At 43.5% G+C, this 17181-nt stretch overlaps 1 protein-coding gene across 1 annotated transcript; it reads right to left on the reverse strand.

The window, feature by feature from the left end:
- Positions 1-62: 62 nt before the first annotated feature.
- On the reverse strand, positions 63-17030 carry HSPD1 (heat shock protein family D (Hsp60) member 1). The gene is made up of 12 exons (XM_084643294.1): positions 16871-17030; positions 15158-15333; positions 11859-12111; positions 10993-11075; positions 9806-9901; positions 8587-8680; positions 7406-7574; positions 6842-6941; positions 4228-4473; positions 1443-1617; positions 543-721; positions 63-439 (listed from the first exon to the last, which is right to left on the reverse strand). Exons 2-12 carry the CDS (start codon positions 15329-15331, stop codon positions 296-298), a joined length of 1713 nt encoding a protein of 570 aa, XP_084499420.1. The 5' UTR covers positions 15332-15333; positions 16871-17030; the 3' UTR covers positions 63-295.
- Positions 17031-17181: the final 151 nt, after the last annotated feature.

Genomic DNA, 17181 nt, shown 5'->3' on the forward strand with positions numbered 1-17181 from the left:
AGTGCCTTAATTTGATTAAATTTAAAGCAGAAAACTGGTATGTGGATCTTGCACCCAGTAGCAGGAATGTACAAATGTCTTTATTGCAAAATACAAAATAATTTATCTGTAGGCATGGACAGTGACTGTAAACAGTTACATGAGTTAAATGAAATCCAGTAACTAATGGTTACAGTGATTCTTTTAAACACCAGCCTCACTTCAGTCACTATCCACCCCTTGCACTGACTTCTGAAGTTTTAGCAAACTGTCAGTCTCAACCATCACAGTTCACCATGGATCAGTATTCCAGGAATTAGAACATGCCACCTCCCATTCCTCCACCCATTCCACCCATGGGCACTTCCTTTTCCTCTTTAGGAATTTCAGTAACTACAGCTTCTGCTGTGGATAAAAGGGAAGCAACACCTGCAGCATCCATCAAGGCAGTTCTTACAACCTAAGAGAATGGGGGGGAAAAAAAAAATTCAATACTAGTTCTCCCTCCATTAAAATAAGGTACAACCGTAATGTTCTTTGGAGAAAAAAAAAGGTCACATTACCTTTGTAGGGTCAATGATTCCTTTCTCTACCATATTTACGAAGTCTCCAAGCATTGCATCATACCCAGTGTCAGGTGGACTTTGCATGATTTTTTCAACTATCAATGATCCTTCAACGCCTGCATTCTTAGCAATAGTCATTGCTGGAATTTTCAGTGTTCTCTTAATGATTTCTATACCTGTAAAAAGTATTTTTAGTGTTCTAAATACAGTACATTCTCCATGCGTTCTACTGCAAGTCAAGTACTCTAACTTACTGATGTGCTAAAAAGTTACAAGGAGAAAAAACGATTTTCTGCCTCTTCCAGGAAAGTGTTAGGTAATGACCTACTGCTGGGCAGCATTACAAGAGAGGTCACTACTAGTACAAGGCTCAAGCACCTGTTTAAATTACCATTATCACTCTTGAAAATAAGCTATGAACTTACCTAACCAAAGACAAAACACTCCCCACTCAAAACATGGTTAGGAAAACTTGGTACAGCATGATCTGCTCTGAGATAAAGAATCTTTAGAAGCCACTGTCACATTAGATTCCCCAAATTAAGTGAAATGTTTTCAATCTTTAATTTTAACTACAATTGTTATGAGACACCCATTTTGTTTAACTGTTTAGAAAAGTAATAGTTTAGTTCTCTTGCATTAAATACCAGTCTCAGAATAGCTGTTTGCCTGCTTTTTCTAAATTAGACCAGAAGGAACGCTTCTTCCCATTTTTAATATATAGCAGATCATCAGGAGTGTCAAAGGTTCCTCGTTAACCAGACCAAATAACCATAAAGGACTCATTGATATGAATTGTATTCTAACCTAGAGAGAACAGCTGTTTTTGAAGGTAAGTGGTATCACAAGGAAAATGTTAATCTTCAAACTAAATCCATTCTTGAGTAGTTTGCTTACCAATTCTTTGATCTTCATTGACTGGCGTTAAAGCATCTAGTGCTGGGATGCATCGAAGCAATGCACAACCACCTCCTAGAACTATACCTTCCTCTACAGCTGCACGAGTAGCATTCAGTGCATCAGTAACTCTGTCTTTCTTTTCATTCACCTCAATGTCACTTGTGCCACCAACCTAGAGTAAATGAGCCACATCTCGTCAGTTGCGTAAAGTCCCCATACATTCTCAGAGGCAAGGAAGTGCTTCAGACTTCAGAAGCACTGCAGGCCAGTTAAACATCAGTAACAAACTGACTTTTCCATTTGAATGCCAAAAAGCAAGAAAGAAATTGGTCAAAAAATTATAGGTTTCAGAGTAACAGCCGTGTTACTCTGTATTCGCAAAAAGAAAAGGAGTACTTGTGGCACCTTAGAGACTAACAATTTATTTGAGCATGAGCTTTCGTGAGCTGTAGCTCATGCTCAAATAAACTGGTTAGTCTCTAAGGTGCCACAAAGACCTTTTCTTTTTTCAAAAAATTATATGTACTTTAGTTGTAGAGAGCCTCTTGCAATTAAGATGCTTTATATTTCTAAAGGTGTAAACGGATCACTTCATCCATCCTTGAAAAGCAAAAATATGTATTCCTGCTGTAAAAAGGGATCAGAGTAAGAATCCCTTATCCAGTTGAAGTGACAGAAAATGAAATCCGTAGAAGATCTGTGTAAGCTCAAAGATTTGTCTCTCTCCAACAGAGGTTGGTACAACAAATACCTTACCCACCTTGTCTCAGGAAATTAAGCCTGTAGATAGTGATTTACAGCCCTATTCATGTAAACAACATCTTGTGGATTCTTAGTGGCCACAAAGAATTAAGACCTTCATTTTAGTCTAAGAGCACCCACAGATAGCTAGGTGCCTTAGCTACTAGGCAATTTCTACTTACCAACTTAGCACCACTTCATATAGCAGTTTGGCCTTTCCACAGCCTCCAAACTTAAATAGTGAGCCAAACTGCCTCTCTTGAACTAACACGCTCAGCCAGGTAAGGGACAATTGCAGTTGGCACTACTCTGGAATACACATTTACTAATCTTAAAAGGAAGACCACTGGCACATATTGGTGCTCCCTAGTCTCAGTGAATGTCTGCCAGTTTTGACCCTTCAAAGTGGCAAATAAATCCAACTCAGACACCCAATAAGAGTATCAAGTATGATGATCCGAAGTTATAAAGATAGTCTTTATTAACTTTAATGTCAACAGTGTTGGGTCCTATGTGACCAACTAAACCCCACTCCTGCACCTAGGGAAGCATTAAGGGATTACATAAATGTTGTTAAATTGCAAATTGTCACAGGGTCCTGGCCCCTTATAGGAAAGATGAATCAGCCCCACCTGTGCTATAATTAATTAGCTGCTTCCCAGCTTGAAGGGGTGGGATTGAAGAGGTGATAGGTTAATGGACACCTGTGCCTTATAAGAAGGCTGAGAGACTCACTGGTTGGAACTACAGGGAGAAGGCAAGCTCCATTGAGCCCAGGTCTGCAGGAGACCAGGTACTCCTGGGGAGCCAGCCTGTTCTAAAGGATGGAAGGAACAGAGCCCAGTAGGGACCCAGAATGGTACACCAGGGGAACCAGACTGAGGTAGAGTACTCTATCCCTTAGTCAGAAAAAGGACTCAAAAGTAGCCCAGAAAGCGGATGGGAACAGGGTGGTGTGAAGACAACACCTAAAGAGTAGAAGAGCTTTTCTGTTTGGGGGACTTTGTAGTTGGACTTTTGCTATGTCAGAAGGGGTGAAGTTTGTAACTTGCCTGGAGGGGTAAGCCACATCCCCCCAGCACAGACCAGTGGGTGGAGAGCTGGGAGTTTTGGTAGTGCCATGCTCAGCCAGCAAGGGTTGTTATAGGGCACAGCTTCTCCATGACAAATCTTAAGTACCAAAGATATAACCATACACCCTTCACTATAATTGCTTCACCTAGACAGGGAGGTTTTTCTCTCAAGGGGGAAAAAAAAGGCATGTAAAGTAATGTAATTTCTAACAGGAATGTCACCCTATTTTAAGCAATCCTGACAAGAAAAAATGTGTAGCAGAGGTCCAATTTATCAGGTTTGACTAAAGTAGTGGGGTTTTTCTGGCACTTTAGAAATGGAGACTAAAGAGGACACCTCTGCTAAGCATTTAAAGAGTCAAAGTGATGTGACTGCTAAAATGGATCTTGAGTGAAAAGTAAAATTTTGCTGTCGTTGTCCATTTGGTATAGCATAGTTCTAGTCCAGGGGTTCTCAAACTTATTTGATCAGTGCCCCCTTCTGTGTCTGTAGTAGTTTATGCCCCCACCCCAATACATATCCCGCCACCCAGCTTGAAGGTAGAGCAGAGAGCAGCAGCAGCTACTGGCTAAGAACCCAGCCCTGAAGGCAGCGCTGCACCAGCAGTACAGAAGGTGGAAACGTGGAAAGTGATATTAGTCAATATCACGTTTCCCAGCAGACATAGCATCCTATTGCCACCCTTACTTCTGTGCTGCTGCTGCCATCCCGAGGCTGGACAGCCAGAGCCCTGCCACCTCCAAGTGAGGGGAGGAGAGCCTCAATGGCGGGGCTCCAGCTGTCCCCTTTACCCACCTCCCAGATGTGCATGGCCCCTTCTGCAGAAGCCCCAGCCACCTAGAACTGACAGCCAGAGCTCTCTCAAAAAAACCAAAACACCACACAGATTGTGCCTCCCTTGGGAGGCCTGCCCCATAGTTGGAGAGCCGCTGTTTTAGTCTAATAAGGAAGTTTAAAAGTTCCTCACCTTTAGTACTGCTACTCCATCAGAGAGTTTGGCCAGTCGTTCATTTAGTTTCTCCTTCTCATAGTCACTTGTAGTAACTTCTAATTGTTCAATGATTTCTTGGATACGCCTTTCAATTTGAGCTTTTTCACCCTTCCCTTTCAGAAGCATGGCATCATCTTTTGTCACAATGACCTCACCAACTTTACCAAAGTCATGAGGCTGAATATCTTCTAGATTGAGACCCAAACCCTCTTCTCCAAATACCTGAAATAGATCATATGAAAGCTTGGACGCTAAGGCCTTATCTACATGGAGACATTTCCCTGCACAGCTATAGTAGAATAACTATTCTGTTTTAACTCCCTGATATGGACACGATTCTGGAATAGTTACTTTGCTTCTGAAGCAGAATAATTCTTCTGGAATAGGTGATTTTATTCCAAAACAGACTTGCCACATGGGAGAGTTGAATAGCTTTAATGGAATAGTTATTCTGCTCCAGCTATACCAGAAAGTTCCCCTGTATAGACAGGCCTAACTCTGTTATCAATGCTTGTATATAGTGATGAATTTGACCAACATTAAAAAAAAATAAAATAAAAATTCTAATTTACAGACCTTCAGCAGTTACCAGCTAAAAGGAATACTTTGCACATTTATCTCCACCATGTCAGGTGTGATAGTTGTGTTAGAGACACTGTCAGGCCATTTCAAGGAGTTTCCCTATGTTACTGATGCCTGCAATTATTATAATGGAATTTAGGGGACTTTACATTTTGTTTATCCTGTTCCTTTTACACGGCAGTGAAGCCTATCATTTTCAAGAATTAGTTTGGGTCTTGTATAATGCTGCCGTGTTTTTAGACTAGTATACAAAAAAAATAAAGATGGCTTTTTAATATTATAGTTGCCCCTGCCATAGATTTTAAAAAACAAATAAAATTAAACTACCCAACAGAACACTACATGCTCCTTAAGACCAAACTCTAGAAGTCACGACATGCTCACTAACATTAATTTTGGTAATGCTTTTGTTCAGTTTTATAAATAGTAAAAACTTCCAGAACAACTCTGATAAGTTTCCTGGGCGCCACCTAGCTATTAACCTGAAGATTACTTGGGAGGTATAGATGTGATAAAAGGCACTCCGTGAAAAAGCTATTTAATGATCACAAACAGATCATTTTGCATTGCACTACAGCTCTCAAAACTTACTCATACATAAAACATTAACATTTTAAATGAAAAAGTGCATAAATCAGACTCTGTAAGGTGCCAATCTGACTGCCCTGCATATTAAAGCTTTTTACAATACAGTAGTTCCAAAACAGGCAAAAAGCCAGCCACAGTGCAAGTTCTCTCACAGCGCCCTGTCATATCAAGCGTCTCTTAAGGAGAGATGACCTAAAAACAAGAACAGTTCCATGTCCATCCAATATGTTGAAGAGACTATTAACAAGAACTGCAGATATCAGGTGACCAGACGTCCTGATTTTAGGGGACTTGTCCCGCGTCCTGACCTTACGTTGGTTGGGACGGCCTTTGTCCCAATATCGGGACCGTCTGAACCACAGCCGCAATGTCATCACTCACTGCTTCCTGGGGCAGCTCCTGGCGCCCATCTGCCAGCAAGAGTGGAGCTTGCAGGCACTGGGAGCGGGCAGAGAGCCCTCTGCCCGCACAATCCATGACTCTCGGAGCCAGAGGGACCTGCCCAGTCGATGCTTCCCGGGACAGGAGCTACACCAGGTAAGCACCGCCGGGACTCCCCACCTCGCCCCCTGGCGGGTCCCTCTGACTCTTAAGGTGGGGGCTCTGTGTGCTGCCAGCACCTGCAAGCCGCACTCCATGGCTCTGGCAGCTACCACTGGTGCTTTTCCCGGCCAATGGGAGCCACGGAGCTTGCGCTTGTGGCGGGCACAGCACGTGGAGCGTCTGGAGACTCCCCTCGCTGCTCTCACCCTAGGAGCCAGAGACCTCCCAGCGGGGCTGGTGAGTACGGCCAGGGAAGGGGGGCCTGTTGGGGGAGATCTGTGTGTGTCAGGGTACTGGGGGTCTGTGTGGGGCACTGTGTAGTTGTGGTGGTGGGGCTGTGGGGAAACTAGCGAGTGAGGGGTTCTGGGCAGCTGGGTGTGTGTGCACACAGCACTGTGCATCTGTGGTGGAAGGGTTGTAGGGGGCTCTGGGCATAGTGGATCCAGGGGGCACTGGGCAGGGGAGCTGTGTGGTGCAGCATAGGCCCACCCCCAACAGGAAGGGGCACGCTGGTAGCACAGGGCCAGGCGGACCAGTGTGCCTCTGGTTGGGGCTGTGCACCCGTGTCTGTCTTCTCCCCCCCCCAATGTGTCCAGATCACAAGAGTGAAATATCAGGTCACCCTAACTGCAGATGTGAAGCGGACACCTAATAACCAGCTAGAACAACTGGCCGCTTACCATGCTATACAATGGCATGACAGTCCAACCTGGCCCAAATGTCAATCAGTGACCTGAAAAGGGTTGTACCCTGTTACCAATCCCTCAAATGGTTATCCTCTGAAGCATTTTGTAGGAAGTTAAAATCAAATGGGTGCTTGGCCACAAAGTGAATACATTTTTACATATTTACAAACACATGCATATAATTTACTTACAGCACCACCCGTAGCAATTGCCATGTCCTTAAGCTGGTTCTTTCTATTGTCACCAAAACCTGGTGCTTTTACAGCAACAACCTGGAGGCCAACCTTTAATCTGAAAAGAAAAAGTTCAGTGAGAACACTAATTCTAACAAAGTGTTAAACTGTTTACACTTCCCTGTTACAGTAGCTGAGAGAACAAAAGAATGTTTTAAATGAAGATTTTAGTGTAAGACAGACAAACAAAGCAAAAATGCCATCTTAATGGATCCCACAAGCCCATTAATTGGCTTTTTCTACTAAACTGATTAGCAATGAAACCATCAAATCACTAGGATTCAGAGTTATCACCCAAATTAGATGAATGGGGCTATTCACAGCTGTTACTGTTTGTCTGCATTGCTGAGAGGAGACCTAAATAAGAAGCAAAAGTTGTCAAGTTCAGACAGATACATTTGGTCCTACTGCTCTACAGAGTAAACCGTGCAGGAACATCTGCTGTTTTTAAAGCCACAGTTTTCTGACTCTGAAGTAGACTGACAAGATTCTATTACAGAGGTACACCTATTCAAGCCTTACCTGTTCAAGACGAGAGTACTGAGGGCTTCACCATCAACATCTTCAGCAATAATGACCAAAGGCTTACGGTGAGCGTTGGCAATTTCAAGAGCTGGAACTATGGACTGAACACTGGAAATTTTCTTCTCACTGATTAAGACATAAGCATCCTGGAATTCACATTTCTGTCCTGCAGAGGCAATAAGTATTGTTTGAACTATCTAATTGTTCTATTTTAGCAAGTATATATGAAGGTACCCTTTACAATCCCCAAGTCTGATCAAATCTGGCCACTACACTCTCCATTTACATTTATATTAGATAGAATGAAAACTAGTTTCAAGTAATATTTCTACTCCTGAAACCTGATGCCAGTTTGTGATTTTGTAGCATTTCTATTTTCTCTCTCATGAAAACTCCTACATAGTCAGAATTAGTTGAACAAACTACTGCACACGAGCAAGCCACTTAGGAATTTTAGCACTTTGCTGTGCCACAAATGTGTCACGTCCTCAATTTGTATTTGATGGACTTAACCCTGAACAACATATACACAAATAATACTTTTGGGTAAGAACAAACTTTTGCACGCATCCATGTATATTCTGGGGCAAAGGAACACCCACCAACATTATCCTGCCCCTTTACTTCATTTTGTGAAGAGAAGGTGATTTTACCTTTCCCCAGCCCTTACTTACGAAAGAATGCTCTAGTTCTACAAGGGAATGCAATAACTAGCCACGCAAATAAACTTATGTTTCTCAAAGATCAAATGATACTTCTATTCCATGTAAACATAAGTCTTAAATTTAATTAGCATGTGATTACACTCTGAAGAGACCAACATGGCATTTTCTTGTAAGCAAGATTTTTTTTTTTTTTTTGCTTTTTTTTTTTTAAATGCCAGTCTGATAACTTATCAACTTTGGATCAGAAAGTTAGGCTGTGTTTCCTGGCTCACACACACCAATTACAGAGCCAATACAGCCAACAAAAGGTAAAAACTTGTTTTAGTTCAAAAAGTAAGCAGCTAACCAAATACAAATAGGGAAACATCTTTGGGTTCAGAAAAGTTAAGGATAAATGTTGACACTTTACCCAAGATTCACTTTACCTATATTGTAAGCTCTCTAGGAAGACATTCTTTTTGTTCATACAGGTTATAGCACAAGGTACTTCGATGGCAACTTTTGCAAACTCACCTTTGGCTGTATTAATGAAGTATGGTGAGATGTAGCCTCGGTCAAACTTCATACCTTCAATGATTTCTAACTCATCATTCAGGGTTTTTCCATCCTGTTTAAATGTGATACAAATTTACATTTAATCTATAGTTTACGTAGTACCTAAAGTGCTTCTATGCACATATTTTTAACATGTCAATCACCATGGAATTCAAGTCTCTCTGCTACCTTCACCACTGTGGTTGTATTCTTTAGGTCCTCTACCCTTTATGGGGGAAAAGAGAACGAGGGAGAGAAAGAGGGGTCAATCTAAAAGTGATACTGTCTCTAGAGGGGGAAGTATGGGCGCACACAAATTGTGTTCTAATGGAGTCGTGTAAAACACATCCTTACCTCCTGTGGTGGAAACAATGTCTCACAAGAATTAGATCAAAAACACGAAGAAAATTCACCTCTACTTTTATAGCTAAATTCATCCTGTATTAGTCTTTTAACAGAAATTATCTTGACCAGTTAGCAGTATTTATTGTTCTAGATTACTTAAACAGTGGAAGGAAACGAAAAAGAAAAAAGCTTGTGAACTAGTGATTGTTGGCCAGTATAGTCATTCTTAGCTCAATTTACTGCAGTTAAGAAACCACCACATTCTCCCAATTATCTTTGAGAGATTTTAAAAGTACTATGCACCATGGAAATACTGGTATGTCTCAACCAGGCTACTGAGAACCATTCAGCACGTCACATTAGTTTAGACATATGTATCTGCTCTGCAGTCCAACTCATCACTGATTCAGTTTCCATTCACTGTATTCCATGTCCCTGTATTTACTATACCGATGTTACAATCACTGCATAATTTTTGTCTATATTTCATCTGGACTATAAAGAGCAAGCAACAGTCCTCTTAAAAAAAGTTGTGTTCTCTAATTTCTTTGCACTATTCCCTATCGACTATGAGACAAAACTATGACAGTGTTAATAAGCTGTTGGGCTCACTATGTACCCCTAATCCAACTCCAATTTACTGGAGTTCTGTAGTGAGGACAGAGTACATGTAGTAATGCCAAACAAAACAAGAACCAACAACATACAGAAGGTCTGGAATTCAGAATAAAGTGGAAGGAGTTTAAGCTACAAGTGCAGCGAGTTCACTTCTTACTCTGGTTATCTGTGCTTTCAGCAAATGTTCCTCTAACTTGGTAAGTTTATCTTCAACGAGCATAACAATTACTCTTACCTTGACTGTGATAACACCCTTCCGTCCAACTTTTTTCATTGCATCAGAGATTATGTTGCCAATTTCCTGGTCCCCATTTGCTGAGATTGTGGCAACCTTCAATGAGATGTTAGTTATTTTTCCCTTTAGCACTTGATTGATCCACTATTTACAGAAGTTAAATTTAGGGACAGTTTTTACAGGAGCAATAAGACTAAAGAGTTACAGGTCAGAGAACAAGAGGATGCAATTCATGACATGATAACTTCAGCATTAACATTGCCGCATGATTAGATATGGAATATTAGATATGTGAAAAGCTACAGCCTTTTCACGGAAGTCTTCCATTTTTCATTAGTACAAATTAGAGTTTAGGTTCCACACCAAGTCTTCATCTCATGTTAAACAACTGAGAAGTCTAGAAATCTAACCACAGACATTAATGTTTCTCCCATAGATAGCCAGTGAACAATTACAAATGAGTTTAATATAAAGCTGTTTCTCTTCTCAATATATGTAGTATTCACTTGTGAATCAAGATAGCAATAGTCACTTTTGGCATTTTGTGACATGAAGACAGAACCTACTTGGGAGGCTAACGAGTCAGCTGAAGATCAATGCTGGTTATCAGAGAGTGGACTGGACCCTTTAAAGGCCAATGGTCCAGCCCTCCTGTGCCTCATTAACAGCCTCAGAGCAGGCAGCTGGTCTCCATAGAGCAGTGGTCCATAAACTTTTCAGGGTCATGCCCCCCATGACTCCAGCGTAGGGGTGGGGAAATGCGGACCAGAGTAAGGATGCTGCAGCTGGGGGTGGGTCTGGGACCAGGAGCAGAGCCCCAGCCTGGGATAGGGCTGGAGCCAAGCTGGGCGGCCCTGCCCCCATGGGGGATGGCCTGGGCCCCAGCACATTCCCCCACTCCCCCAGGACGGACGAACACACACACCAGCTAGAGAAAGCTGAGGCAGAGCACTAAAGGCTCATGCAGGCTACAGAGACCTAAAGATAAAATATTACAACTCAAATTGAAAATGCAACAAGAGTCTGATCAACACAATAGCAAGTTGATATCATATACCCAACCTGTAATTTAACTGGTTCCATTAAAATTATTTTTACTCTTAATAGCACATCTTCACTTGTTGGATGAAATTTTTATTTATGACAGTTACAGAAAACTAGTAAACCGAGAAGGAATAAAGCCTCACCTGAGCAATTTCTTCTGGAGTCGTAACAGGTTTGGACTGTTTCTTTAGTTCAGCAATGACAGCATCTACTGCTAGCATCACACCTTGATAGAAGAATATGATAGTTATTGTTACTCAGGTGAATTCTATTTACATGGTACAGAACAGTCAAGTCCAATGACAAGCTTCAAAATTCCTCAAAATTGGAATGCAAGTTAAACAATGCAAGAGCAGCAACATATCCTTTTTTCCCCCCATTTGTATACAAAGTAGAGTACTTACTTTTTTGTTGTTTCTAGGCCATGCACTTTCAAGGACAAAGGACAGCCTGTCCCAATCTTACAAACAACACACTAACAGATTTACTTTTTTTTTTTTTTTTTTAAAAAAGACGACCCATCAATATTAAATTGCAAGTGCATAAAGAATAGTCAGTGAGGAAGGAAGAAAAGCAGAGATAGCTAAGATACCACTTGGAAAAGAAGTTACACAGAATTTAAAAGAAATACTCTGGGCACATAATACTAAGGACTGTATAAACATTCCCCGATTTATAACTTCCATAAGATTAAGCCTATCAGAAGACAGATTTTACTGAGATCTGTTGTGATGAATGACAAGTAAATACGATCCAGTGATTATATAAAATGTGTGTATCTAAAAAAGTAAGGCCTGACAATATTAATTCATCCACTTGACAGCAAAGTTACTCATTTCTATGTTCTGCCCCTTCCCAAAAGGGTCATGTGGCTTTTTCGAGTGGAGCCAGGTTCTCTCAAACACCAGTCAAATTTGCCATGGGTGAAGCAGAGAGAAGAAACTGACGAGATAAATGTTATAGGAAAACCTTAAGCGCACGAGTGACAAAGAGATTGTTAAATTCTTACCTCTCCTGATTTCCACAGGGTTAGCTCCTTTGCTGATTTTTTCAAAGCCCTCCCTGGCAATGGAACGCGCCAATACTGTTGCAGTAGTAGTTCCATCTCCTGCCTCTTCATTTGTGTTGTTGGCAACATCCTGAACTAACTTGGCTCCAATGTTTTTGTATTTGTCTTTCAAGTCAATTGCCTTGGCTACTGTCACACCATCTTTTGTTACCTTGGGACTTCCCCAGCTTTGTTCAATAATCACGGTTCTACCCTAAAATCATCCAACATACATAAGAGGTAAATTAACTGAAATGATACCAAGCAGCACAGACAAAAGGGATTACCACAGATTGATCACTTGGCACATCTAAACAACGTACAAGGCCTACACTACAATAAAACACCCACGGGATGGCCCATGTTGGGTGACCTGGGCTTGTGGAGCTCTGGGACCCCAAAAGGGGGGTGGATCCCAAAACCCAGGCTCCAACCAGAGCCCAGACATCTACACTGCAATTTTATAGCCCTGCAGCCCAAACAAAGCCAGCTGACATGGGCCGGCTGTAGGTGTTTTACTGCAGTGTAGACATACCCTCAGACAGCCACTCTCCACCAAGAGACACAAATTTGTTAATAGTGCCAACTCAAAATATAAACTTACTTTTATGAAGAGGAAAGTTTTTCCTCCTAGTTTCCATTGTCAGAGAGTGAGATTTATAATGGTTCTTCTATTTGGGGCCAGAAATCAGTGAAAGCATATGGTACCATTTTAAAAGGAGAGCATCCAACCAACTTCCACAAACAAAGTATATTATGGGGTGGGGGACTGAGTGCACTGACATCTATGATTTTTAAATAGCTGATTTAATATAAAAGATATCAATTGACAGTACTGAAATCCTTTGCCCACCCACAGGACAGCTGCATTACAGAAAAGGGCCATACTGAGGCTAGGTATATACTATAAACTTATATCAGTATAACTACATTGCTCAGGGGTGTGAAAAATTCACACCCAAGTGACAGGTATACCAACCTAAATGTAGAGAGCGCTATGTCAATAGGAGGGCTTCTTCCGTTGACAGCTACCGCCTCTTGCGGAGGTAGATTAACTATGTCATCTTCCACTGGCATAGTAGCATCTTCACTGAAGGGCTACAGAAGCACAACTACACTGGGGGTTGCGGCAGCATTTTAGGTATAGAGGTGACCTCAGTCTCATCACTTTTTCTCAGCCCTCACCTTGAGAAGCTAGCCATTCACCTACATCCACTACACCTTTGCCCTTCAGAAAAGCTGAGAAGGTGCCAACTCCGATTGTTACAGGGTGACTAGGTCCTTCAAGAGGAGGCAGGGGCCAATGCACCTGATTGATTAGTTACCTTCTGAATGGGGTTAAGAGAAGGCACCTAAGCCATATAAAGGAGAAAGTCAGAAGAGGGGCAGATGACAACTGCATGAGGAGGAAAGGACAGATGCCGGGAGAAACAGAAGCAGCAAAGGAGAGCTGATATAGAGAGCCACCGGGAAGAACAAAAGGTACAGAACATTAGTGGTGAGGACTGGCCAACGCTGGTGAACCCCTGCTGACTTACAAGAAAGCTTATACAAAGGCCCCTAGGACACAAAGGGAAGAATAGCCTGAAACAATAGGATTGATGCAAGTCAGGAGAATGGCTCAGTCAGGGAGGCCTAGGTGAGTGGAACACTGCTAGGGAGTTCTCATAGGGGAGACTTGTCTGGGGGCTACCAGAGAATAGTCACGGTAAGGAAACAAATCTGGGACCTCTCAAGTGGATGGCCTGGAGACCAGAGCTCTGGAACATGACAGATGACATTCCAGAAAGGGGTATGGAAAAAAAGCCGAGAATCTCCTGCACTTTGGGATTGTGGAAAGAATGATTTTATCATGAGGGTTCTGCAGATTATTCAATATATACAAGAATAAACTATGACTACAGACAGGCCTTTGAACTGAACATTGAAAGAGAGTTTATTTAATGGCTGGACCAAGAGGAAACAGACAGGCACACACATCATGGTGCAGTTTGTGGCTTGGGGCTCATCTTGTCATAGTGATGAAGAAATAAATGGACAGACCAACTCATTTCTCATAAGCTACGCAGCCACTAACCATGAAAAATAACTGCTTTGAGAAACCCATTCTCACATGCTGTTGGTTGTGTTTATGTAGATCATTTATATCATGGCTTTTAAAAATAAAGCAGAATTTCCTCCCCACTTGAAAGTTTCTCTCAAGCTGATAGATATCTGATTTGTTTTTTTGGTTTAAAAAGAAAATTTCAGGAGTGTTGAGTGATGGAACACTTACCTTTGGAGACAAACTCGATTACATGCAAATATTCTATAGTAATATATATAGCCTCAATCCTGCAAACACCTAATGTGTATAATTATATTCATGGGAGTAGTCCAACTGCATTCAATGGGATTACTCACTGGGATAAACATTTGCAAAACTGGGCCCTAAAGGTGCATTCACCCATCATCCACCCTTATTATTACAGCTTTGGGACTTGCTTGCTCTTACTTATTTACCAGGCCAAGTCAAGATGAAACCAATGCTGACAAAGTCTGAAATTTATATTCCCCTAGAGAAGTGGCTCTCAACCTACTTATATATTGTGGGCTGAATCCATATATTGAGGGTATCACATACATCACAGCTGTGTACTGATGTCCATGACCTTGCTTTAAGCATGAACCCTCTCCAAACTGTCTTATTCCAACATCATATGATCCAGCAGGACATAACAGCTAGTACTCTGAAAGCCTAAACTTGTTGAAGGCAGTTAAGCTGCCTCTATTCTTTTTCCCCCACTGTATGTTCACTTAAGCTACGCTACTCACATTGTGTGATGGAAGTACTTAGCTTCCTCTCATCACCAATGGGTTTATTACTTAAAACAGGACTAGGTTCTAACTGAGTAGGACACTTCTAATTCAGTCAGACCCCATTAACGCTAACTACCATAAATATATCCTGCTACAAATCATCTTCCATCCACTGAATGGGACGTCAATTGTCCAGCCAACATTTAAGTGACTGTGTGGCGCTGGAAAGACAGATTTAGCAGCAAAGAAGAGATTCAATTCCCTCTAATAAGAGCATGGCACACGATACATTCACCATTTGTTATGTACACAGTGATTGAATGATTGTACCTACTGTAATTTTGAAATGGTCCATTTGATAACTTTTTTATTTTATGAACTCCTCAATCCCTAATTAGTTTATAAAACTGGAATGTACTGTACAAGTATTCACGTTACACAGAAAACAGCTTTTAATATACCTTTGGTCCCATGGTGACAGCTACAGCATCTGCTAGAAGATCTACTCCCTGTAGCATGAGAGCTCTAGCCTCTGCTCCAAATTTAACATCTTTTGCATAGGCCCGTAGTAGGTGTGGGGCCAGTGCTCTGGACACTGGCCTCATCTGATGTAGCACTGTTGATAAACGGAGCATTTCTGAAGGAAAAAAGTAAGATACTGCATTAGTTTTATTGTGTCACAGTACTTTGAACCACCATATTCCTGTGTTTTGTTCTCAAACTCCTCCAAACATTTAGAGCAAACAACAAGTTACTAGTAGTTTTTTTTGAGTTTTAAATGAAAGCTGTGACCGATCAAATATTTTAGTGTCCCAATTTTTCTAACAGTTGGATATTAGAGCAAAAGTCCAGGAGTCTGGACCCCTGGATTCTAATCCCAGCTCTTCCAGTGACTCACTATGTGATCCTGGGCAAGTCACAATTTTTTCCTTCTGTAAAATGGGAATAAAGTTTATCAAGCTCACGAGAGCATTGCGAAGTTCACTTTTTGTATGTGAAGAGATTATAGCCACAGCAATGACGAGTGTTGTGAGACTACTAGTATTATGTATGATAAAGCAGGAAAAGTGGGGTATTTCACTGAGACTATTACAGACAAGCAGGTTAGAAGAAAATGTCTGTCAGAGCTCAGCAGCTTTATCAGCATAAAAATCCTAAAAGTTGCTATTAGAATGTGATCGTGAAAAACGAACAGTTCAAGGGTGAGAGCATCTGGTGATAAACTAACAAGAAAATTGCAACAGTATCAACAGCCTGGCAGAGAAAGTCTGCAGAACCCAGGCCTAGCCCCCCTCCACATGGTTCTCTCCATCAGGACACAAGAAGGTCAAGAGACACTCGCCCCCTGCTGCTGGATGAGCCAACCTGCACAGGCAGCGGAGCCACCCGCATGGAGGCCCCTTCTCCCCGAGACTATGGGAGAGGCTGTACCTGCAGCCCAGCACGACAAGGCAGGACACCAAGCCGCTAACAGGGCGATGCCGCCACTCCCGCAGCGGCAGCCAAGGGCCGGTAACGCTTCCAGCGCAGAAGAGAGGGGAACACAGCACGCAGGAAGCCGTGCGCAGCCCCCTGTGTGTCTCTCTCACACAGTCCCACACCCCCCTTCCCAGGCTGAAGGCGAAGGGGGTCTCTCTCTCACACACACAGACACAGATACACAACCAAGGGCAGGAAGCGGGAAAATCGCTCTCTCTCTCACACACACACACACACACAAAGGAGAGCAGGAGGGGGAAACCGCACACCCAGGCAGGCGTCTCCTCTCTTCTCCCCCCGCCCAGCGTACGAGGTGGGGATCCCCCCCCCCACGCTCCCGCGGGCTGGAGGCGGGGATCCCCGTCCCCCGCCGTGGGCACCAGGTGGGGGCAGGGTCTCTCACACACGCCCCAGGCCTTGTGGCACCGGGCACGTGCGGGAAGGGGCGTGCGCGCTCCACGGCGGCGGGCAGGGCTCGGGGAAGCCGCGAGGAGCCGTCCCCTGCCCCCTGCCCCCCCAGCGCCGATGGCCCCCCCAGCGCCGATGGCCGCCCCGCGCCTGCAGAGGCTGCCCGGGCGGCGCCCTGGAGGCACGTGGCTAGCGGGAGTAGAGGCCCCGGCGCGGCCAAGAGCGGCAGGGGAACAGGCGTCCGCGCCGGGCCCCGCCTCAGCGGCACAAGCCGCCAGGCCGCTCACCTGAACACGGCGGGCAAGGCAGTAGGCGGCTCCGCGGTCCGCAGCTGGACGAGCAGCGCAGCGCTGTGGGACTGAGTGACGGGAGCCTGGAGGGAACACGGCACTCACGGGCTCTGCCCCTCCCCCGCTCAGACAGCGACCCATGTGGGGTCCTGTGCGGCCAGGCCCCGCACCCAGCATAACAGTATACGTTTGGCCCAGCTGGAGGCGGGGCGCGGCTTTCCGCCAATCGTTCAAGTGCCCAGCCGGGGAGTGGGCGGGGCCTACGGGACTGTGCGTCCTATGCGTGAGCTCCGGCTACTCGCGTATGA

Source organism: Lepidochelys olivacea (genome assembly GCF_965140295.1).
Source record: "Lepidochelys olivacea isolate rLepOli2 genome assembly, chromosome: 11".
Lineage (NCBI taxonomy): Eukaryota > Metazoa > Chordata > Testudines > Cheloniidae > Lepidochelys > Lepidochelys olivacea.

Excerpts from the sequence above, each read along its gene's own strand:
- HSPD1 (XM_084643294.1), bottom strand. The coding sequence starts at position 15,331 with ATGCTCCGTTTATCAACAGTGCTACATCAGATGAGGCCAGTGTCCAGA. Across the intron at positions 11,076-11,858 it reads CCCTGTGGAAATCAGGAGAG|GTGTGATGCTAGCAGTAGAT; the intron begins GTAAGAATTTAA and ends TCTTCTATCAAG. Across the intron at positions 1,618-4,227 it reads ATGGAGTAGCAGTACTAAAG|GTTGGTGGCACAAGTGACAT; the intron begins GTGAGGAACTTT and ends CATTTACTCTAG.